The sequence below is a fragment of the Notechis scutatus genome, chromosome 4 (assembly GCF_049901735.1).
Source record: "Notechis scutatus isolate UNSWTSFEM ecotype Mainland chromosome 4, rNotScu1.2, whole genome shotgun sequence".
In the NCBI taxonomy this organism is placed as follows: domain Eukaryota; kingdom Metazoa; phylum Chordata; class Lepidosauria; order Squamata; family Elapidae; genus Notechis; species Notechis scutatus.
In genome coordinates, this window is record NC_142012.1 from 77393646 (window position 1) to 77418546 (window position 24901).

Consider the following 24901-nt stretch of genomic DNA (forward strand, 5'->3'; position numbering starts at 1 on the left):
TCAGTAACAACCAAAAACAAGAGATACAGAAGATATTTTGCATCTGTGGAACAAACGGAGTATAAGTCAATTCAGTGGTATGATGTGACCACAAAAAAGGCAGTGCATATTTATGCTACATCCACACAAGTATAACGGACTATTAATAGGACATAATAGTTTTCATTTTTACCACCCTGCACTGGTCAGACCAAAGTTTATATACTGTATTATACTTGGAACCAGGGACACAAATAGAAGTTTTCAATAATTTATTGCCTTCAAGACAAGGCTCATTATGCAGAAGCTCAGTTGGGACTCATGAATTCTCTGGAGCACTTAGGAAAAATACCTGATTATCTCGTATTTTTTTTCTCCTAACGAGCCGTCTTTTGAAGCCTGGGCATATTGTTGTTCTGTCCTAGGCTTCTCCAAAAAGCACTAAGCCAACTCTGTTTTCCTGGCAAAACCTCTTTTATTAAATGAATGTGAAATTATTGTATTCACATGCAACCAATGGCCTGGCAAACAGTCTTTCAAAGGTATAATTATGAGCTCAGACCTTATCTAACTTGGAAAGCTGCCCGGTAAATATCTCCACACACAGTGCTGACAGGGAAGGGCTCAGCACAGAGTCTCTAGGTTACACAGACAGATCTTCAGGAGACTGGAATGAACGAATGAATTGTTTCCTGCAAAAGCCCCCTCCCCTTTTGCTCCTCTTTTAATCCTTATGGGAGGGGCCATTCATTGTCCACCTGCGGCCTTACTCCCATATCGACCCTGAGTTCTTAATTGTTCCTTCCTTTTGGCAGCTCTGCACATGCACAGGCTGGGAACCGGTTCCAGAAGCTCCCCCACCTCACTGCTATCCGAGCCCGAAGGCAGCTGATGACTGCCAGCCTGCCCTGGCCCCATCTCTGCCTCTGACACAGAGCCCTGGATGAAACCAGGCTCAATAGCAGAAACTGTGACAGAGATCTTGGAGTTTTAGTGGACAAACAGCTAAATATAAGCCAGCAGTGTGCAGCAGCAGCTAAAAAAAGCCAATGCAATCCTAAGTTGCATTAACAGAGGGATACAATTGAGATCAAGTGAGCTACTAACACCACTCTATAAAGACTTAGTAAGGCCACAGCCAGAGTACTGCATCCAGTTTTGGTCACCACACTGTAAAAAAGATGTTGAGACTCTAGAAAGAGTGCAGAGAAGAGCAACAAAGAAGATTAGGGGACTGGAGACTAAAACATATGAAGAACAGTTACAGGAACTGGGCATGGCTTGTCTAGTGAAGACATGATAGCAGAGTTCCTGTAATTGAGGGATTGCCACAGAGAGGAGGGAGGTCAAGCTATTCTCCAAAGCACCCAAAGGCCAGACAAGGAACAATGGATGGAAACTGAACAAGGAGAGATTCAACCTGGAAATAAGGAGAAACTTTCTGACAGTGAGAACAATCAACCCATGGAACAGCTTGCCCTTGGAAGTTGTGGGAGCGCCATCACTTGAGACTTTCAAGAAGAGATTGGACTGCCATTTGTCAGAAATGGTGTAGGGTCTCCTGCTTGGGCGGGGGGGTTGGACTAGATGACCTACAAGGTCCCTTCCAACTCTGATTATCTGTTATCTGAGCCTTCCTCAGCCTCCAAGACTGGCTCAGGTTCCTCCCCAACCTCCTCGCTGTATGACTCTGCTTCCAGCTCCGTCAGCCACCAGCAGGCCACAACAATTGTTTTGCAACAGGGAGCAACACCACTCATGACCTCATTAGGATCAAGAAAGGCCTTCATGGCCAGGTATCTGGATTGCAGGTTCAGAAGAAGTAGGAGGCCCAGTTCTGCCCTGAATTCTCTTCGCACCAAGATCCAGCCATTCTTCTTCTGAAATATATTTGTCTATTAGCAGATCAATCCACTGTGACACTAATAGACTATTAGCCTCTTAGCTACAAAGCCATCTTAGAAGCATTTCCAAAGTTGTTTGGATAAATGTTACTTAAATCTTGAAGAAGATGGTCACAAAAACAGGATGATTTCTTGGAAATAATTTGCCAATTTGCAGCCATTTTCAACATGTTCTGCATTATTGAGTGTTATGTGCGTGAGAGAGACAGACATCATGTCCTTGGGTAATGTACTCAGAGCTGTGGAAAGTGCTAGTGTGTTGCTCAGCTCGTATTTATTTCTGTACGCTTGGACCAAAGGGCATGATTAATCATATTAAGAGATCAAGGGTGGGAGGGAAATCATTGCTCACTTGTGTGTCTAATTCTAAACTTTATCTTAGTCATTCTCTTTTCTCTACCTAAATTCAGGGCGTATCTCAGATTAAATTATTTGAAGCAGATAACCATGCCTGTTGTGTTGTCTTTGTAGCCTGTGGATCAGTGGTGGGATTCAAATTTTTTTACTACCGGTTCTGTGGTTGTGGCTTGGTGGGTGTGGCAGGGGAAGGTTACTGCAAAATCCCCATTCCCTCCTCACCCCACTAATCTGCTTTCCAGCTCCATCTTCCTGTGCAGGGAAACCAAAGAATACCCAGCCAATCAACTGGGACTTGGGAGGCAGAGAATAGATGGGGGCGGGGCCAGTCAGAGGTGGGATTGGCCGGTTCTCTGAACTATTCAGAATTTCCGCTACCGGTTCTCCAGAACTGGTCAGAATTGGCTGAATACCACCTCTGCTATGGATCTTTATTGGATGAGAGTAGAGCATCTTATGTAAGGGATTTCTAATTTCTCAAAGAGTTTTTTTTTTTTTTTAATCTAATGTCTTCCATTAAAATAGTGGATGTAAATGGACAAATGAACAGATTTTACTTCAACAAGAAGCATGAAAAGTAAAATGGATGTTCCTGTTGTCTTTAGTGGCATACAAATAATAACTATTCACAACAGGGAAAATTGAAGAATGGCTGTGTCAGGCAGTATGAAATTTAGCATAAGAATGTGACATCTTTGATAAAAATACATAATTAGACTTGACACTTACATTCAGCTTAGACAGAAGATGGCATTTCCTAAGTATTCTTGTTTAAAATCTGCATCAATTCTAACAGCTTATAGCTTTTTTTTTTTTTCAATCATTGCCTTCTTTCATCGGAATTGGAGGATGTTGAAATAATTCCTTCCAGGAAAGCTGTAAAGATTTGGTGGCTCCATCAAACCTTGGAGGCAGACTTGTTGTGACTGGTGTTTTGCACAATGAGTAGGTTTGTGGCTTTGAGTGTTTAGATTCCCAGTTTGTATATGGCAGTATTGCAATTTATGGTGCTCTTTTTAATTTTGATTATGTTAGTTATTTATTATCTCGTCTATATTCTCTGCTTGCAACCCAAGTTGGTGAATGGTCTGGTGCTCAGAGTTGCTTTTATTGGAACAAGTTATAAGCCCTGTAACTAAACAAATGGATCAATAAGTAATACTATAGAGACCTGTAGGTTCTGGCTGAAAATTAGAAATGTATAGTTTAGAGCAGTAGGGTTGGTATGGACTCTCAGCGCCATCTTCTATGATGACCCTGGGTGTGGCACAAAGGCAACACAGTCAAATAAGCAAGAAGAGTCCCTTTAATATCTCCAACTTTGCTGCCAATGTCCAGGTTACCTTCGGCTGGAGAAAAATTCTCCCAGGAATAGCCTTTGACTGTAGAAAATTCAGTCCAAAACAAGGGACACACAAACTGTAACTTAAAATCCAAATAAACCAAGCTGAAGTAATTAGCTTGACAGGGCAGGAGAAGGAATTTCAGACTCGAAAGCACGGCAAAACTCACACAGTTGGGAAGATGCCAGGAACACAGATAAGCCACGATGATACAAGATAAATTCACATTTGTTCCCAACAACTTGCTGTGTGCAGCTTCCTCTTTTATACACTGTGTTCCCAGCTGCAGCTAATGAAGGGAATCAGGGCCCTTTCCTCCCCCGTAAGCCACGCCACTCACGTTGCTCCCTTCTCCGTTCCTCCCTGCATGCCCTAGGATGAAGAGGGGGTGGACCTGGATCTTCCTCTGAATTCCCTCTCCCTTGTTCTACCTCTTCCCTGCTCTGCCTAGCCAGACTTTGTCCTTCCCCTGTTTCTTCCACAGCCAACGGAGCCACACTCCCACTCCCTGTCAGTTGTTCGACTTCCCCCTCTGAGTCAGATTCTGACAGGGGCATGACATCTTCTACGTTGACTACTCTAAATGTTCCTATCCTGGATGTGAGGTTGACTTGGCTGTGATAACCTGCCACTCTATTGAAGGTTAATTTGAAAGGTTTGGATGGCTAAGCGGGTGTCCATTAATTCCTTCGGTGCTCCTTCTCTATCCCTCTTGAGGTTGTACCTTAAGTGGAAGAAAGAGACCATCCCAAATAGAAGGGTACTGGTCTTTGGTCAAGGAGAGGCAATAATTGCATCCCCCTGTTTGAGCCTCGAGACAAGGTAAAGATCCCTCTGCTCCCCTTTCTTCTTAATGTTTTAAAAAGAAATATTCTCTAAGGTGAAGGAAAGGGTGCCCCTTTGAGTAAGCACATGGGTGTGTATCATCATTGACCTGGCAACCTGTGTGGTCCTCGGATCAAACCAAATTGCCTGCCTAGAAAGAAGATGCTTCGAGTGAACTTCCACGGGTCTCACTTTCCTAGGTTGCCGTCTATGAAAAATGTTTGATATGAGGAATTCATGTATCCACAGCGATCAAATTACAAGATCCAGCGCAGACTTAACAGGAAACTAAGGTTTCCTGCTATGTGAATATGCTTCAGTTCTTTTACATCTGGACTGCTCCTTTCAGTTCCAGCAGTGAGACTGATTGACAGCAAGCCTGTTAGGCAGCAGGGAAACTGTGTGAGTAGCCTGTCTCCTTTTGCCCAATACTGAGCAATAAAAACCAGTTTGTATCCCTCCTGAAAGTCTGCAGGGATCACTGGGGAGTGAGGTTGACCGTTCTTTCTTGAGAATCAAGAGGGCTTTGTTTTGTTTTTTTTAACAAAAAGAAAAGAACAGCTAGGAATCAGCCTGTGCTCCTAAACAGCACTTATCTGGCTTAAAATTATAAATCTGCCAGGCTTATCTTGAACTATTAAATTCAATCCAAGTTTCATACACACATAGGCAGACTCGTCAGGCAAAATACGCTAAAAGAAGTAGTGAGGGAAACTGAAAGCAAACAGACCCCAAGAAAAGCTCTTGGCAGCCAGGAGTTGAAAGAGGCCCTCATAGGGTCAGCATTGTTCCAGGGACCTTCCCAAGCCCAGATTACTCTCTTTGGATCTCACCCAGGCACAACTAGCTATGATTAGACTTGGGCTCTTTTATTCTGTTATAGCAGTGGCCCCCAACCTTTTTTGTACCACAAAATGATCCACAGCCCGGTACCGGCATCAGCACGCATGACAAGGCAAGGTGAGCCGAGCGACCAGCCAGCCAGCCGTCCCCCGCTTCTCCCCACCACCTTCAACTCCTCCTTTGTACCTTTGTTGATGGGCTTCGGGACGGCTTCGGGGCGGTCGCTCGGCTCGCCTTGCCTTGGGTCCTGAAGGAATCCTCGCGCCTTAGTTTCGTTCGAAGCCGCCGCCCCCCTCGATGAAACTAAGGCGCGAGGATTCCTTCAGGACCCAAACGCCGCTTTCCAACTGGAAAAGCTCACCCGGAAGCACTTTCTCATCGAAACAAGATGGCGGCGCCCAGCAAACCGGCGGCCCAGTAGAAAATGTTCCATGGACCGGTACCGGTCCAGGGCCCGGTGGTTGGGGACCCCTGTGTTATAGGGTCCTTTTGGCATGGAGGAGCACACTTCAGCCTCTTTGAAATAGAATTGAATTGGATTGGATTGGATTGGATTCTTTATTGGCCAAGTGTGATTGGACACACAAGAAATTTGTCTTGGTGCAAATGCTCTCAGTGTACATAAAAGAAAAGATACATTTGTCAAGAGTCAAGAATCATCAGGTACAACACTTAATAGACTTAGTAAATAGTTGGACAGTGTTGAGGGAGTTATTTGTTTAGCAGAGTGATGGCGTTCGGGGGGAAACTGTCCTTGTGTCTAGTTCTGGTGTGCAGTGCTCTATAGCATCGTTTTGAGGGAAGGAGTTGAAACAGTTTGTGTCCAGGATGTGAGAGGTCTGTAGATATTTTCACAGCCCTCTTTTTGACTCATGCAGTATACAGGCCCTCAATGGAAGGCAGGTTGGTAGTAATATTTTTTCTGCAGTCCTAATTACCTTCTGAAGTCTGTGTCTGCACTGTTGGGTTGCAGAACCAAACCAGACAGTTATAGAGGTGCAGATGATAGACTCAGTAATTCCTCTGTGGAACTGAATCAGTAGCTCCTTGGTCAGTTTGAGCTTCCTGTGTTGGTGCAATAAGAACTTTCCTTGTTGTGCTTTTTTGATGACATTTTTGATGTTAGGTGTCCCTTTTAGGTCTTGTGATATGATAGAACCTAGAAATTTAAAGGTCTCTATTGGAAGAGTGGGATCAGTTGTCTCAGCGTCATCACTGATCCTGGTAACACAGATTCTCTGTTGTGTTCTTTCTCATCTCAGGAGGCTTTTGAGACCAGACCACAACAAGGACACGGGTTGTGATCTCGGGGCTTTTGCTTTTCTTCCAGTCATGAGGATTTGGTATGAGGCTAACTTGATGAGCCGCGTTGGCGCAGTGGTTAGAGTGCAGTATTGCAGGCTACTTCTGCTGACTGCTGACTGCCTGCAGTTTGGCAGTTCGAATCTCACTAGGCTCAAGGTTGACTCAGCCTCCCGTCCTTCTGAGGTCATTTGTTGAGGGCAGTAGGCTGACTCTGTAAAGCCACTTAGAGAGGGCTGTAAAGCAGTATATAAGTCTAAATGCTATTGCTATAGTAACACCAGTTGTGTTGGATATTGAGCCAAATATCAGGCAATCTGCTATCAGCAGCACAGCTCTGTACTCTGAGGGATCATCTAAAGGTAACACGTTACTGACATACCTCAAGCTCTGTGTCAGATTGTACCCTTCCTTTTAGCCATCAAGGAGATAGGCTGAGTGTCGTCAGCCTTGGAAGCCATATTTTACTTAGAAGCTTCAAGGCTGCCATATTTACTGCCTGGCAATTTGGGAAGGGGGGATTTAGTGGAGAGATGGAAGATAAGACTCAACAACATTCTTTTCTCAGAAAGTCAAGGACAAGTTATCCTGCACCTGGAGGGGAGTGTCTGGAGGAAGGTCTCCAGTTGGGATGACGGTTTCATTGGACTATTGTGATGGATTGGTGGTTGCAGGGGATGGATCCTTGAATTCTCTTTTGGGAAGGGAAAACCAGGAATTATCAAATTCGGGTTTTCCCAGATGTGCCAATATGACAACTCTAATAAAATGGAACTTTGAGGAAATGCTGGCCTTGGAGTTTATTGGTTTGGAGTTGGTTAGTTGGAATGCTGACACTGAGGGCCATTACTTTGGGGACCCTCTTGTCACATCCGTAGCATGCTTTCTACCCGGGTGTTATATTCTCAGAGTCTTCTTTAAACAGATTTATGGAAGGGGGGAAAAGGGAATTAGATTACAGAAACCTTGGTGATTGAATATGTTTATTTTAGCAGCCAATATATCTCTAGTTTTCCTAAGTTAGGGCTTTCTAGCTAGCCACCTGTTGATGTACCTGGGGAGATAACTACATGTTTTCATGATAAAGGAAGAATGTGCAGATGTTCTGTGCTTATAATGCCGTGCAAATCATTATCCTCTTTCCCAGGCTCTGAGGAGCCCATTAAATCCACCTTTTAGTTCCCAACATATTTTAGACTTTGGGTTTGGTGATAGCCGTGACCTATTTTTATGAATAATGCTTGCTGTGTTTTCCTCCCAGAGGCCAAGATCTATTTCCAAGACAGAAACTTCTTGGATTTTTATAAAGCTGTTGTCTGGGTAGTGGCCATGACATTTAATAATTAGAAATTGATGTTAATTTTTAAAGTATAATCTTTGACATGCCTGAGGTAAGCTCCAAAGCTATTAATGTTCATTACTTTATCTATTTAGCTCTGCAGCTGTTGTAATGATAAATATCAATGTGGCAACAATTAAGAGTTTGCTTCAGCATTAGTAAAACTGTTCCAGTCTTAAAGTAGTCCTCTCCTTTTCACATGTTGGCACTAATTTAAAAGAAAATGTCAGCCTCAATATAAGCATATACCGTGACAGTTCAGCTTTTTTACTTAAGTAGAAAAGCTGTTTGAAATTTAGCTTTCATCAAAAATGGGAAAACTGCCCACTTGAAATAAAACAATAGCTGAAATCTTAGTCATTTTCCACTTATGAAGCTCTGTTTCCATTAAAATAAACAATACAAATTGCAGGATGCCAAAAGCTTTATTCAAAAGCGTTGGGGGATGAGTTCCTTTTGTTTTTTGGCCATCGTAACCCAGTCGCATTGGAAAACAGGCACATTCTGGATTAAATAAGTTAAAATCCTAAATAGTCAGCTAATATTTTAGCAGAGAATTGGCAGATAGAAATGGGTTCAGGCATTCCATAAAAGTGAATAATGCTGCGTCTGCTTTGCTTTCTTTAAAATGTTTTCCACATTTCTTGAACCCTCTTGTTCAAGACCTCACGTTGACTGACACTTGTATGTGATGCGATCATCATTTTTTTTGGGGGGGGCGTTTACCTCTGAGTTATTGTTGACTTCTGGCAACTCCCAGGCTAAGTCCCTGCAATTTTCTTGGCAAGATTTCAGAAGTGGTTTGCCATTGCCTTTTTCCTAGAGAGAGATGGACAGGCCGAAGGTCAACCAACTGGCTTGGCCTGTTGCCCTCACCAAATTGGCTCTCAACCATCATCTATCTTAACATTAAATCTTTAAGAATCTTAGTTGAGTGTTTGTTTGTTTTTTAATTGTGCATTGGGCAGTATTATAGCCCTTTTGGAACGACAGGTGTTTCAAACCACAGAAAATAGAAAAAGTTATGTTGTTCTGCATGCCTGTGGAGAATCAGCTCCCAGATTGCCTTCTGCTCCTCAGTTCTAACTCATTTTAGTTTAAACGCCAATAAGGTTAACTAAGTGTGGGAGAGGGTGACAAGTCAAATTTGATTTTGACTGTTTAAAATGGTTTTCACTGAACGGATTCAGCAGTTGATCAATTCTGATGCCACTCATGTGTTGAAAATTCCTTGAGGTTACACACTAAAAGATGATTTGCAGAACGTAATGTGTGAACAAAAGCAACAACAAAATAACTGCGCAAAGTAAGTGCTTAACTCACTTGTAAGTCAATAACAGGAAACCTCTTTCAAATAAACTTAGTGTTGCCACAAAACTGACGTTAGAGTTGGCTTTAATGCAATTGTGCAACAGAAGGATTTGAAAAATAGACGGTGTCGTATTTTAGAATCCCTCACTTTTCCAGAAGAGGCAAATATCCTTGAGAACAGGGGCAGGACTCTACCGATTTGGACTGGTTCGGGTGAACTGGGAGTTTCTGTGATAATTTGGCCCCGCCCACCTGCCTCTGCTCTTTCCTGTGCTTTATTTCCTTGTCTTGGAGCACAGCTGATTCACGCGGCAGAGCAATTTTGCTGCACCTCAGCTGTTTTACTCACCGGGGCTGCAGTAGAAGGTAAGTATTATAGCTGAAAATGGGTTTTTTAAAATGGCATTCATGTGCGCAGAGCTTACATTTGGTTCATGCGTGCATGATCACCAAACCGATTGTTACACCAGTTGAATTCCACGACTGCTTGAGAACCATGTGTATAACTAGTGAAGAACTAGTGGTGGTGAATCTGTGATGACCTGGGGCGTGGCACAAAGGCAACACAGTCAAATAAGCAATGAGTCCCTTTATTTTCTCCAACTTTGCCCCCAGTGTCCAAGTTACCTTCGGCTGGAGAAAAACTCCCAGGAACAGCCTTTAACTGTAGAAAATTCAGTCCAAAACAAGGGACACACAAACTATAACTTAAAATCCAAACAAACCAAATTGAAGTAATTAGCTTGACAGGGCAGGAGGAGGAATTTCAGGCTTGAAAGTACAGCAAAACTCACATGTTTGGGAAGACGCCAGGAACACAGATAAACCACAACGATACAAGATAAATTCACATTTGCTCCTAACAGCTTGCTGCGTGCAGCTTCCTTTTTTATACACTGTGTTCCCAGCTGCAGCTAATAAAGGGAATCAGGGCCCTTCCCTCCCCCATAAGCCATGCAACTCACATTTCTCCCTTCCTCCCTGTGTGCCCTAGGATGAAGAGGGGTGGGCCTGGATCTTCCTCTGAATTCCCTCTCTCTTGCTCTACCTCTTCCCTGCTCTGCCCAGCCAGACTTTGCCCTTCCCCAGTTTCTTCCGCAGCCAACAGCTGTGCCAGAGTACTGGAAACTCAAAGACCAGCTGGCCGGTGCATGCATACCTGTTTTTTTTTTTTGCTGTTTGGGGGCTGTTTTCAGGCCATTTGGGGGGCATCTTCAGGCCAGAAAACAGCCTGGAAAAGGCCATAAAAACGGCCTGTATTTTGGCTGTTCTCAGGCCTTTTTCCGGGGCTCTGGCACCCACAAAGACCAAAAGAGCAGCTGGCAATGGATCCATGCCCACAGAGAGGGCTCTGCATGCCATCACAGTAATATCAGATAAGCTATATCTCATACACATCACAAGGAGGAATTGATAGAAACATGATCTCCCCTTGACTTCTCTGTGATATCAAAACATAGCCCTGTATGTCAGCATGGGAATATTTTCTTAACCCCTAGAATAAATGTTATTTACCGTTAACCATCAGTAATTATTTGTCCATACGGACATTGTAAGTAACAATTACTTATATGTCATTATTTCCTGGTCTTTTTATTTCCTCTCACAAAATGTAAAGAACAGATCACATTTTTTTCAGATTTCTAAATAGAGCTAAGGAAAAAAACAACCCTGAGAAGTGTTCATTTATTTCAGTGCTCATATAAATTATTTAAACACTTCATTCAGTTCTCATTTATTTCCCATTACAGTTACTATCTTGTGGTTGAGAGGTGTTATAGCACTTTGTAAATATGGAAAACAAGCTAATTATATATTTAGTAGCATATTTTGAAAGAGAAATATTTGGCACATTCAGCCTTTAACCCACGCAGATTTCAGGAATAATAAATGTTGTCAGCATTATTCATAACTTCTAATGTTTTTATGTTTCTTAATGCAGCATTCCTTTCAAAATCTCAGTATGGCACGTGCTTTTGCACATTTATGCTCAATAATTAAGTCAAAGCAACTGAAGTTGTTCTTTTTTAAAAAAAAAGGTGAAAAACTTGCTGTTAAAATGTAATTAGTATGTTATCACATAAATGTCTATAAGTCTATAGTCACCAAAATCAGCCATAGTTACTCGTTCTTTAGAGCATACTTAAAAGCCCAACAAATATGAAAAGGAAACATGCATTGAAAGATTAAAACACACTCATTCAAAACTCATAGTAATTGTATCATATGAAAATGATTCGGAATGCTTCACTGAACTTTCATTAAAAGCTTGAAGGACAGAGAATACAAAGAGAGAGTGAGATTCTTTCTTTGTTGACTCTTCGTTTCTTTAACTCCTAAAGCACCTTTTCAGCTGTGATCTTACAAACATTTATCAGGATATAAATTTCATTAAATGCATTGGATTTTCTTCTGAGCAGACATGTACACAGAATTATGCTCCTACGTGTTTAATGCAGATTTTTGTAACCTAAGCTTTTATAATTTTTACTTTTTTAAAATAACTTGTATAATTTATTACTGTTACATAGTTTGTGTAATTTTTTAATTTAATTAATTAACTTTTTATACTTTATAATTTTTACTTTTGCTTTAGTACTAGGAAAATAGTAACAGTTGTTTATTACAGAGTTTATGCCATTTTTCTATATAGTTCAAGAGAATATGATTCAAAGAATCCCATTGAATAAATATAACTCCAGTTTCCCAAGATATTGATTAGATAACTTTTTTTAACTTTAGATCCATCTTAATCTTCTTCCTACAGATAAATATTATAATTCTCATAGAAAAAGCACTCAATAAAATACGATTCATGGAGGGGTAGTTTTCTCATATTCATGATATTGGATGGGAGTCCCAAAGATGCTTTTTCAAGAGGCCACTGGACTTTCTGGTTTTTCTTTGAAGACGTTTTGCTTCTGATCCAAGAAACTTCTTCAGCTCTCAAGAAGCTTCTTGGAAGAGAAGCGAAACATCTTCAAAGAAAAACCAGGAAGTCCAGCGGCCTCCTGAAAAAGCACCTTCGGACAACCATGACCTGGAGGATTGAGAATCTTCATAGACATATTGGACGGGTGTTTTTGAGCTCTTCCTTCACTTATCTTTAATTGTGTATCTCTGGCATCTATTTCTATGTGGATTTCTTTTTTCACTTAATAGCAGCAATATTTCTTAACAACCCCCCCCCCCCATGCGTAGCAATTTATTCTGTGTTTCTTTGCAGGGTTTCTTCTTGACGGTGTCTCCAGAATCCATAATGAAAGTCGCAACTCAAGCTTCTGCAAACAACAAGATCTTCACTTTAAATCTTTCTGCACCATTCATTAGCCAGTTCTACAAGGACCAACTGATGGAAGTCATGCCTTACGTTGACATCCTGTTTGGGAATGAAACGGTAAGAGCTTTTTGGAAGTGTCCTTGTTTTAATACTGTGCTGGCATGTAAAATGATAAGGGTGGCAGATCTGGGCTGCAGATTCTGGGCAACCACTAGGTGTCAGCAGAGAGAGAAAGAAAACAGGCTTTTGCTGCCAGCTACAGGTAGTCCTTGACAGGAGAACGGAGCTGGAAAGCAGGTTAGTGGAATGGGGAGAGAAGGGGGATTTTGCAGTATCCTTCCCCTGTCATGCCCATCAAGCCACGCCCACAGAACCAATAGTAAAAAAAATTGAATCCCACCACTGCATTGCATCTTAAATTTTGAGACACCATACTCCATGGAGAGGTGTGGACTCTTTCTTAGTCTCTTATTGTGTCATCTAGAAGCAAAAGTTATTTATGGCCGTTTTCTTTATTTTCATTCATTTGGCAAGCAAAGACCACATTCTAAAACAGGGGCATAACCAGAAAACACATTAAAACGATTTAAAGTAAATTAAATCAATGGAAACAATTCGTTTAATAATCTCTTCTATGTTTTGTATTCCAACCTGAGGGTAACCTATGGAGGAATTTTGGAAGCAGGAACCAAGGTTTTGGTTGGTGGTTGTGCACCTGACATATGCACCCTAACAAACTAGAAGTAATGGGGAAGCTAGTTTTATGGAGTTGTATTTTCATTTCAACAGGGACCCAGTGGCTTAGTGGCTACGACACTGAGTTTGCCGATCAGAAAGGTCGGCAGTTCAGTGGTTCGAATCCCTAGCGCTGCATAATGGAGTGAGCTCCCATTACTTGTCCCAGTTTCTGCCAACCTAGCAGTTCAAAAGCATGTAGAAATGCAAGTAGAAAAATAGAAGGTAAGGTAACAATGTTCCACGCACCTTCGGGGTTTAGTCATGCCAGCCACATGACCATGGAGACGTCTTCGGACAGCGCTGGCTCTTCAGCTTTGTAGCGGAGGTGAGCACCGCCCCCTAAAGCCAGAAACAACTAGCACATATGTGCGAGGGGAACCTTTACCTTTATTTCCATTTCATATAGCCAAAGCCAAACCCACCTTTAAAAAAATAGCTAAAAATTAAGGCATCGGGAAGAAGGTGGGAGACTATGAGTTCAAGTCCTGCCCTAGCCGTGAAATCCAGCTGTCATACTCTCTCAACCCATCCCACCTCACAGGGTTGTTGTTGTTGTAAGGAAAAGAAGAGAAGGAAGGTATGTTGGATATGTTTGCTGGCTTGAGTTTTTTGTAAAAATAATAAAGGTGGAAGACAGGCAGGCAGACAGATAGAATAACTGGTTCTGGAAATCTCTTTAGTAACCCCTGAGTATTATTATTAAATTTTAATATTTGGGGTTAATATGTTGATTCATTGCAACCGTGAACTATGATGAACTATGAGTTATTTGTAAAAGGCAGGATACAATTAAAATAAACAGATTTTTTATATATTGGAAATTAGTGTTACTGCTTACCTCATCAGTATTTATTAACTAGGCTTCACACAATAACTTTAGCACTTTTAGTAGAAGCAATTAATGCTTTTAACCAATTCTTGCCATTCTACAGTCATTATGTAGCAATCCATGATTGGAGAACTTTATTATTCGTCATTTCTTTTAATTATCACTGAATTTAGTTTTCTAATAGCATCATCGTGCAAATGATTCTTAGCTCTAATACCTTTCAAGTTTATTGTAATCACTGGATAATTAACCTGCTAGGATTTAAACACACTCAACTTCTCCTCAGGACATTTAGCACTCAAATGAGGTCAATTATCTCCCGATGATAAGTGCCTGGTCACAAGTTCTGCTCAATTCATCTTAGAACTGCTCACCTTAAATAAATAAATGTTCGTTGCCTAATTTTTAAGTTTTCGCTACTTTTATCACAGCTCTTTATATTGTCGAAGGAGGCAGATTCTAAATGCGACACAAATGCTAGATAGGATGGGATAGGGATAGAATAATAACTTGTTGTGCTTTGCTGGCAACCAGTGCAGACAGCAGCGGAATCGGACAGTGGGGAAGAATGGGGACCTGTCTGGGAATTTGGGGAGGATTCGGACAAGGGTCTTGTGTCTGATGCAGAAATGGGGCCAGGACCACCTGGGAGTTATGTGCTGACTCCGGAGCCTCTAGAATCTGGCAGCAGCAAGGCAGAGGAACAAGGGGAGCCTGTTCCCAGTGCGTGTGTCCGCAGAGTTGCTAGAAGGCAAGAGCAGCTGAGACAAAAGGGACGACTTGGGAGTAAGGCTTGGAGGTGATTGCCCCTCCCCTAAGGTATAAAGGAGGTGCAAGGGTAGAGAAGCCTTTGCAGGAAGCAACTTTGTTTGCTCTGTTCAAATTAAACCTTGAAGCTCTGTGTGGACTTTGTACTCCGGTTGACTTTTTACAGTTAATTTGGCACTTTAGTTGTTGGCAGCAATTCAAAGGAGAGAAAGGTGGGTGCTTATCTCGAGGAACTGTTTGGGACTCATTACCGTCTGGGAATGAACATAATTCCCAGCGTTGAAATAAAACAAGAGTTGTTTGGACTAAGCGTGTGCTTAATTACGGTCTTAGGAAGCCTTAGTCAGAACAATGGTATAAGAACAGCTGAGAAACCCTGTGCAGCCACTATCAGAACATAAATTTGCCAAGGGTTCAGTGGTGGGCTGCTGCTGGTTCAGACAGGTTCTAGCGAACCGGTATGAATGACGATCAGCTGGCCCCGCCCACCCACCCCCGCCCTATCCTGTCTTACATTTCCGTATTTTGCCGTTCAGCTGATTCACGCAGCAAAGTGGATTACCGTGTGCGCTCACAGAACTGGTTGTTAAACCAGTTGCAGCCCACCTCCGCAAGCGTTCATATAGTAATTGGACAGAGAAGAAATGGTCAATCTTTTGTGTTGGACCATAAGGATCCATTATATAGGCTTCAAGATATTCACCCTCACGGGGTTTACAATTCCCAGATTTCCAACTGTGTGGCTTCATCTGTTGTAACATGTTTAAAACAACAAACTAATGTTTGAAGGGCCTTTCAATTTATGGTCTCAGTTAATATCGTGGACATTTCATATTGATCCAACCAAGAACTCTGGTGATATAATAACCTGTGGCTACAGAATTTTTACAAATATGGCTAATTTCTGGAGTACTTCCCCTGCGAGAAATCACCCAGAATGACATTTTGGTTGGTTAAAGGCTGCTGCACTCCCTTGTCTTCTTTCTTGGTGAGGCCCATAATCCACCAAGGTCAGAAAGGCAATTTTTGCTTTTTCCCAAAGACAGTGGAGAAATGGCAGACACATGGGCCCACACTTTAATGGAGGACTCTGAATATTCTCTCATAAAATCTCTCCCCAACGGATACCCTCTAATAACCGCTGTTCCTACATTGTAATGGATTCAAATCTCCAACGGAAGATGAGAGAAATTAAGTAAAAAGAAATAAAATATGTATCTTCCTCTAGAGGTTTAGGAAATTATATTTGTGCATTATTTTGGGACGTTCACTGTTGCACTGAAATCCGCAAGAAAAGGTTCCCCTGCTATGATTATAATGGAGGATTTTCTATCATTACCCCTTCTGGAGAGTTACGAAGTAGTTGCTCTATGCCCAAAGAAATGCTTATTGTATTCATTATACACCATTGTAAAATAGTTACGTTCATTGTGAAATAACTGTTTTACTGAAGGCAGAAGAATATCAAAACAAAGGTAACTCTCAAAATACACCGATTTCCACTTACCTCCCAATTTCTGCCCTATTCATATATGTTACAGATGTCTTCAGATTTCTGTCTGGTTTCCCTACATTTGGATAAGAGGGAATGGCTGAACAGCCCCATATCGTATTTCCAATTAATGTTGAAGGAGTCTTTCCAATTATATGATTTAGCTTCACAGCCATTTTACAAATTGGCTTAGGTACAAAGATAACGTAAATCCTGCCAGTAGGTTTTATTTATACGCTCTCAAAGGCCAACATGAAGTATTTTCAGAGTATATGGAAGACGCTGGGCTCTGCAATCCTCAGCAGAAAAGGAAGTCAGAGGCCCTCTTCCCCATTATTTCAAATACTTCACTATTTCCAAGAAAAATAAGTTGTAAATGGCTGAGGCAAACCTTCTACATTTCTGTCTCTAGGAAAAACACCCCCACTGATTAACTAATGTGGCGTTCCTAACCCAAGGCAGAATGCCATTACCGATTCTTTTTCCTTGTATTTACAGCAAATTTAGACGCCTGGATAAATTATGTAACTTATTAGGGTATTCTGGTCCTGTTCTCACATTGTTTCCCTTGAGTTTTGGCTCTTTTTTTTTTTTTTTTAAAGAGAGAATTCAAATGTCTCCACTAACTTATGGTGCACCTTTGGTGGTGTCTAACTTTTTGAATGCTAAAATCATTTTGGAAATCATTTTGGTCAATATTTAAATTGGGGACTTTCCTTTCTTTTTCCCTCGTAGCATTGCTGACGACTCCGAGTGGTTTATAATCCTGCTGCATGTAAACAGGATTAAAACAAACAAGGAAGAATGTAAATGTTTAGAATAACGACTACTGCTCTTCCATTGATGGCTTATAGGCACGGCAGGAGCACAATTACACGATATCTAATACATATCGATTTTACAGAAGACAATGTTGAAAAAGCACTATGCAATCTAAAACCATCTCTATCTATTGGACCGGATGGAATATGTGCCTACTTCTTAAAAAAGCTATCTACTGCCATAACCAAACCTCTAAGCATAATCTTTGAAAAATCTTTCAGGACCAGCTCCTTGCCTAACCTATGGTCACAAGCCACAGTCATCCCCATCTTCAAAAAGGGAGACCCAAGCCTAGTTGAAAATTACAGACCAATCTCCTTATGCTTCGTCACCTGTAAAGTCATGGAATCAATTATTAACCAATCCATCATCCTCCACTTAGAGACAAACAACCTACTCTCCAATAAACAATTTGGTTTCAGAAAAAAACTATCCTGTAATCTGCAACTCTTACACTGCAAAAACATATGGACGACACAACTCGACCAGGGCAAAGCAATAGACGCAATCTACATAGACTTCTGTAAAGCCTTTGATTCAGTGTTACACGACAAACTACTCCTAAAACCTAAAATCTTACGGTATCTCTGGACACCTGCATAACTGGATAGAAGCATTCCTGGCAAACAGACAACTAATGGTCAAAATTGGGAGCGTCCTATCAAATTCTGTACCTGTCAATAGTGGTGTCCCCCAAGGCAGTGTTCTAGGACCAACTCTCTTCATACTCTACATAAATGACCTCTGTGATCATATTAAGAGCAATTGCGTTCTCTTTTCGCTGATGATGTAAAGCTGTTCAATACCACAGACAATACTGCTACCCTACAAAAAGATCTTGACTATGTATTAGAATGGTCAAACAAATGGCAACTTCAAATCTCAACAAATAAATGCTCTGTCTTACATATTGGCAAAAAAAATCAGAAAATAAAATACAAGCTGAATAGTCAAGAACTTGTTGATGACCCAAGCTCTGTAAAGGACCTTGGAATACTCACCTCTAATGATCTAAGTGCTAGAGCCCACTGCAACTACATAGCCAAAAAGGCATTAAGAGTTGTTAACCTAATCCTACGTAGCTTTTTCTCTGGTAATATCACACTACTAACCAGAGCATACAAAACATTTGCTAGACCAATACTCGAATACAGTTCATCAGTCTGGAACCCACATTACGTATCTGATATTAGCACAATTGAGAAAGTCCAGAAATATTTCACAAGAAGAGTTCTCCACTCCTCTACTCGTTGTAGAATACCTTATGCCACCAGACTTGAAATTCTAGAACTAGAAAACCTTGAATTACGCCGTCTTCGGTCTGACTTAAGCATGGTATATAAAATCATACATTGCAATGTCCTACCTGTCAATGAATACTTCAGCTTCAACCATAACAACACAAGAGCACACAATAGATACAAACTCAAAGTTAACCGCACCAAACTTGATTGCAGGAAATACGACTTCAGCAATAGAGTGGTCAATGTCTGGAATACTCTACCCGACTCTGTAGTTTCTTCCCCAAACCCCAAAAACTTTAACCTTAGACTGTCTACTATTGACCTCACCCCTTTCCTAAGAGGTCTGTAGGGGGCGTGCATAAGCGCACCAACGTGCCTACCATCCCTGTCCTATTGTTTCTCTTATTCTTTTATTTTTCTTATATGTACCCATTTCATGTATTCACAACTATGTATACACTTATACTTATTATCTTGTAAACAATTGGCAAATCAAATAAATAAAAATAAATAAATTATAACAATGATTATTGTAACTGCTATAATAATTACTATGACATAGAAGAATGAATGTGGGTTGCCTAACAGGCAACATTTACTCATGAAGGGATCTTGGACTTGGGCACAAACTTTATTAGAAATGCTTTATTAATGGAGGTTTGTGGAAGACCAGGGGTTGGTTGCTACGGGTTCACCCATGTTTGTGAGAACTTGTAGCTAATGTTATGGCTGGTTTGAAGAACCACCAAATCCCACCCTTGGCTGCCCCAATTGCAGCCACTAAACAAGGACTTCCTATATATTATATAGAAGTTAAGTCAAAGGGGATCACTGGTTCAATGGATCACTGAGTCTTTTTCTGCCATCACTTTTCTATGTTTCTAAATATATTTTTATAATATATATTGAGAATAAATGTAGAGTTTTACCATTAGTTGTGGGGCTTAATTTAATCAGGTAGGTCTTTAATTTGCCCTAGATCTCTGACCTGAGCTTGCAGCAAAACAAGCAAGATTAAAAAAAAAAAAGCACCCAACCATCAAAATAATAATAGGACTTCTTTTAGGTCCTATAAAATAGTAACATATTAAAATAACTCTTTCATTTTTAAAAATGTACTGTAATATGATTTTAAAAAACAAAGGACTGTGACTCACCTGTAATTTAAGCAAAAGAGCATTCCACATTTTGGATGGAAGGGCAGAGAGAGATGACTTCTATAAAACGTAACTTGAATGAAGCACCAAAAATCTTGCCTATAGATTTTTTTTAACTCACAAGTTCCTAGGCCAATGATTTAAATACCTACAGAAGAATTTATAGTGCCGCTGTCAAGGTAACATAGATGAATAGAAAGATTGATGGAATCAGATGAATCATAGAAAGTGTGCTATTTTCTAAACAGCATGATTAATTCCAGTAATTTAGAGAGTTTCCAATAACAGGATTTTTATCAATGGGGGCTTCGAGCCAGCGCTATATTTTAAAAGCATTTTTATTTTATTAAAGCTTAGCTTTTGCAGCTTGCTGAAGACAAGGAGAGGAAGATCTGTTCGGCAATGAAGCTGCCTAGGTTATCTCAAAATCTTTCCCATTGCATTTCTGAACATTATCCTGGTGCTACAGCGACCAACTGATCAGGGTGAAAGATAATTTGGGATGGAATGATCCATGAAAACTGAAAAATCCCCTTTAACAGGAATAATTTATATTTAAGACTGGAAACTGGAACAGAAGATGAACATACTTTGGGTGTTGTTCTGTTCTCACACCATTTTCCTTGCATTTTGACTTGTTTTTTTCTTAGAGGATTGAAATTCCTCCATTGATTTCTTATGATGCTCATTTGGTGATATCTAACTTTTGGAGCGCTGAAATTTCAGGTTTTTTTCCCTTTGAAAACGTTTCACCTCTCATTCAAGAAGCTTCTTCAGTTCTGGATGAGAAACAAAACGTTTTCAAAGAAAGAAACCTCCCCTCCCGAGAAAGTCCAGTTGTTTTTTTGGGGAAAGCAGCTTTGGGACAATCACGATCCAAATTGTTAGGGGCAAGATGCTGACTCTGTAAACCGCTTAGAGAGAGCCATAAAGCACTATAAAGTGGTATATAAGTCTAAGTGCTATTGCTAAAATGGGTTCTCTTATGAAGCTCACCCTTTTTTCTCTACCTGTTCATTGGCAGCCAGTGTGGACAACGGAGGTATTGGACAGTAAGGATGAAAGGGAACCAGTCAAGGAGTCTGGCGAGGACTTGGACGAGGGTCCTGCATGCAATGCAGGGATGGGGCCAGGACCATCTGGGAGTGGGGTGCTGCCTCCGGAGCCTCTGGAGTCTGGCAGCAGCAAGGCAAAGGAACAAGGGGAGCCTGTTCCCAGTGCGTGTGTGTGCAGGGCTGCTAGAAGGCAAGAGCAGCTGAAGCAGAAGGAGCAACTTGGGAGTAAGGCTGGGAGGTGATTGCCCATCCCATAAAGGATAAAAGTCAGACCTCAAAGACAAACTCTTTGCAGGAAGCAAAGCAGTTCAGTAATCTCCAAGTCCTTCGTGAAACTCTGGACTCTGGTCGGTTTTTTTCTAGGCTTTTGAGTTGATTTATGTTAGCCTTAATTGGACTTCTGTTTCTTGGCAGCATTCTACAGCACTGAAAAGCGTGTTCTTATCTGGAGGAACTGTGTCTAATTAGTTTTGGCTGGGAATGTAAGTAATTCCCAGCATCGCATTAAAAAAGGTTTTACTTTTAAATTCAGTTTGTGTTTTATTGAGTTTGATGAAGTACCCAGTTAGTAGTAGCATTATATTTTATAATTGGTTTCTGTTGGTCCCCTCTGGGAGGAGATTTCAAAGTATTTCTGGCAGGACTACCAGATTCTGTAACAGCTTTGTTCCTTATGCCGTCCTCCTGGTAAACTCACAAAATTTGTTTCTCTCGCGTTGGACGGGTATACATCTGAACTAGACTGTTCTTTCTCTGTGACATATAATATATGTGGGTATATGCACAATTCTGTACTTATCTGTATTTATTTATTTATTCTGTTATATGATGTAATGTATATTGGAGGCGGTAACCCTTTGAGAGCTGTATGCAATGAAATTTAATGCCGATTAGTCAGGGGTGAGATTCTACCAGTTCGGACCGGTTCAGGCGAACCTCTTGTTGTGAAGATCAGCTGCTAGCAAACCGGTTCGCTGCGATGAGCATGTGGGCCCACCCGCCCCTGCTGTTTTCTGTGCTTTATTCCCTTTTGTGAGAGCACAGCCGATTTGCGTGGCAGAGTGATTTGCCACGCCACAGCTGTTTTAGTTACAGGGACTGCAGAAGAAGTAAAGTATAAAACCTTTTTGAAATGCGGAGTAGGCATGTGTTTGCGTTCGATCACCAAACCGGTTGTTATACTGGTGGAATCCCACCCCTGCGATTAGTGTACATTGGAAGTAACAATACAGTTATGTTCTGACCCAGGCTTCCTAAACCGTAGTTACACACATGCTTATTTTAAAAACAAGACTTATTTTATTGCAACGCTGGGAATTGTTTTCATTCCTAGCCGGTAATGAATCTCAAACAGTCCCCCGAGATAAGCACCCACCTTTCAGTTCTGTGAAGTGCTGCCAAAAATAGAAGTATCAAATGAACTAGAGAAGAAACCAACCGAAGTCCAAAAAAACCCAACCGAAGTACAAAGAGCTTCCAGAATGACTCTGAACCGATCAAACTACTTTGCTTCCTGCAAAGGTTTCATCATCTAGGCCTGACCTGCCAGCGAACCACAACCACCACCTGGGGTTTAGCTTGAGACCTACTCATTTTTTAAAATGTATTTTATCCCCACCCCATGTAGGATGGATACATCAATAGCTGACCCTCCGTTAGGCCCATAAATAACTTTTTCAGGAAATAATTAGTTCTTGTTTAATAAGAGACGGAACTGGATAGGATGTGTTCACATCCTCTTCTGAGAATTCATGGATTTGAGCTTTCCCAAGTTTAAGCCATTTCATAGAATTCATGGGTCTGCTTTTCTCCCCACCTCCTTAATTCCCCAACCTAAAAAGAGGTTGTACTGTGCCATTTAAGAAGCAGTAACTGTGGTATTTAATATTTTAACCTGATATATGTAGAGTAGAAGATTCATTTTTCATAGTACCTTCACAAAATTTGTTTGGAATAAATTCCCTGGATAAAAAGTAGCTCCTTAAACTGGCTGGCTCCAACCTCTATGAGGAGGATCAGTGAGGTAGAGTTTCTGTACCCCAGTCTACCTGAAGTCCAGAGGTGGTATTCAGCAGGTTCTGACCAGTTCTGGAGAACCGGTAGCGGAAATTTTGAGTAGTTGGGAATACTGTCTCTGACTGGCTCCGCCCCCATCTATTCTCTGCCTCCCATTGAGTCCCAGCTGATTGGCTGGGTCTTCTTTGGTTGCCCTGCACCAGAGAACGGAGCTGGAAAGCAGGTTAGTGGGGTGGGGAGGGAATGGGGGTTTTGCAGTATCCTTCCCCTGCCACGCCCACCAAGCCATGCCACGCCCACCAAGCCACACCCACAGAACCGGTGCTGAAGTCTCTAGTAAATGTTACCTGGGTATGTATGCTGAAGTCTCATTGGTACCTTGAGATCATTTAGATCTCATTTCCAACTTCTGGCACTACAGTGTTAATGAAAACCTTGAATTACTATTTAGTGGCCGCTGAAAGATGGATAGGAGTCAACAAGCTGAATTTTAAAATAAGAGGGCAAAATCACTATTAATGTTTAGCTTGTTCGTGACAAGTTTGCTCTGAAGAAACAAATGTACTAGCTGGGGATATTTCAAGATCCAAACCTCAACCTCAATTTGTTGGAAATTCCTGTTCTCAGGAATGAATTTTTATCAGTTTTTCAAGCAAGTTTTCCATGTTCTTGATGCCTCTACATAGTGTGATTTAAGAAGCATTCTCGGGGAGAACAAAGGACAAGTAACGAACTATGTGGGGTCCTTGGTGCTCTCTGAACTTGGTTGGTTCCTTGCAGACATTTCATTACCCAACTAAGTAACATTGTCAGTGCTAAAACTGATCACATAGTACTGATAATGTTACCTAGTGGGGTAATGAAACGTCTGCAAGAAAACCACCGATCTCAAGAGAGCACCAAGGGACCCCACAGGCAACCCTGAGCTACAAATATTTTCTTTTATCAGAATGTAATATGTGTTGCAATGTAAACCTCCATTCTTTACATACTTATCTGTAACAGTGCAAATGGAAGTAGGAAGGGATGGAGATAGCATCACTATGAATTGTCGTGTTGATAGGAGGATTAGGAGGAGGTTTCTGTGGGGAGTGTCCAAGACAAGGTATATCTCAATGTTTTGTTGGAAATCCTCATTCCGATCAAAAGACCCCACTAATTTGCATCTGGTTTTATTCAGAAGGTTTAATCAGAACATTTAATGTTCAAGTCATAATGGGTTGAAACTGGAATATTTTGCAAACTGAATGTAACACGTGAACAGTTTTGAGCACTCCAGGTATTTTTCAAAGATTTCTTTTGGACCCTACCATCCTCTGACAATATAATGGTATCCAGAATATGACCGTTGGATTTGGTTATTACATTCAAGGAATAGTGGAGACTTTATTGATCCTTTTAAAAACCATTATTGTTAGCCTGTAGCTGTAAATCGACCATAGATGCTTAAAAGCCATTTTATATTTAAACTGCATTTTTATTTTCTTTACATCTTCTATACAGGCAGCTAATTCATAACAACTGTCTGTTCTTCATAATTGGAGAAAAATTATTTTCCAATTGGATCCAATTAAAGTTTTTCTCCATCCATGTGAAAATAAAATTTCGGGGTTTGGAATTCCCTCGGACATTTCTAATTTGCACAAGTGACCCATGTTTTTAATAAAACCCGGAATAAACAATAAAACAAAGCATATTTGGTGTTTGATCCTGACTGGCTCAAGGTTGACTCAATCTTCCATCCTTCCGAGGTCAGTAAAATGCAAACCCAGATTGTTGAGCTATGCTGACTCTGTAAACTAGTTAGAGATATCTGAAAAAGCACTGTGAAGTGGTATATAAGTCTTAAGTGTTATTGCTATTGCTATATTTGGTACAGTTAAAGGAGCTTCGTTCAATGCATATTGATAAGAAGGCATTAAATTCCTATTTTAAAACCTCTTGCTAAGTTTATGAAGGGATCTTCAGCACATTCCTAGGGAGAGAGAAAATATTAAAACACATTTTTTCAAATAGCCTGTCTAAATGGGAAGAGAAATAATAGGCCTTAATGTAATATATAGTCAACATTTTCTATCTGTGTCTTTACCGCTTTAACAACAGTTAATAGACTGATTCACATTTCATGTTTGTTCTCTTTATTTGTAATGAAAGATTCTATTCTGGAATCAGATTATAGTGTACATTCAGGATATAACTCTACATTATAAATTTGAAAATGATAGTCTTGAAACTATCATGATTGATGGAAAGCTGTCTAAAACACATAGATTGTCATCCATCAAAAATTAAATGTG

General features: G+C 40.8%; 1 protein-coding gene and 1 long non-coding RNA gene across 3 annotated transcripts in view; both read left to right on the plus strand.

Moving 5' to 3' along the window:
- ADK (adenosine kinase) overlaps nucleotides 1-24901 on the plus strand; it is a 250147-nt gene that overhangs the window by 151536 nt on the left and 73710 nt on the right. For both annotated transcript variants that reach the window (XM_026674199.2, XM_026674200.2), the window contains exon 7: nucleotides 12430-12600. In XM_026674199.2, coding sequence (XP_026529984.1) covers nucleotides 12430-12600 — 171 coding nt within the window. The remainder of the gene's footprint in view (nucleotides 1-12429; nucleotides 12601-24901) is intronic.
- LOC148130794 (uncharacterized) lies at nucleotides 14442-16047 on the plus strand. The gene is made up of 2 exons (XR_015749321.1): nucleotides 14442-15383; nucleotides 15414-16047. It is a non-coding gene; the product is annotated as an uncharacterized LOC148130794 (long non-coding RNA).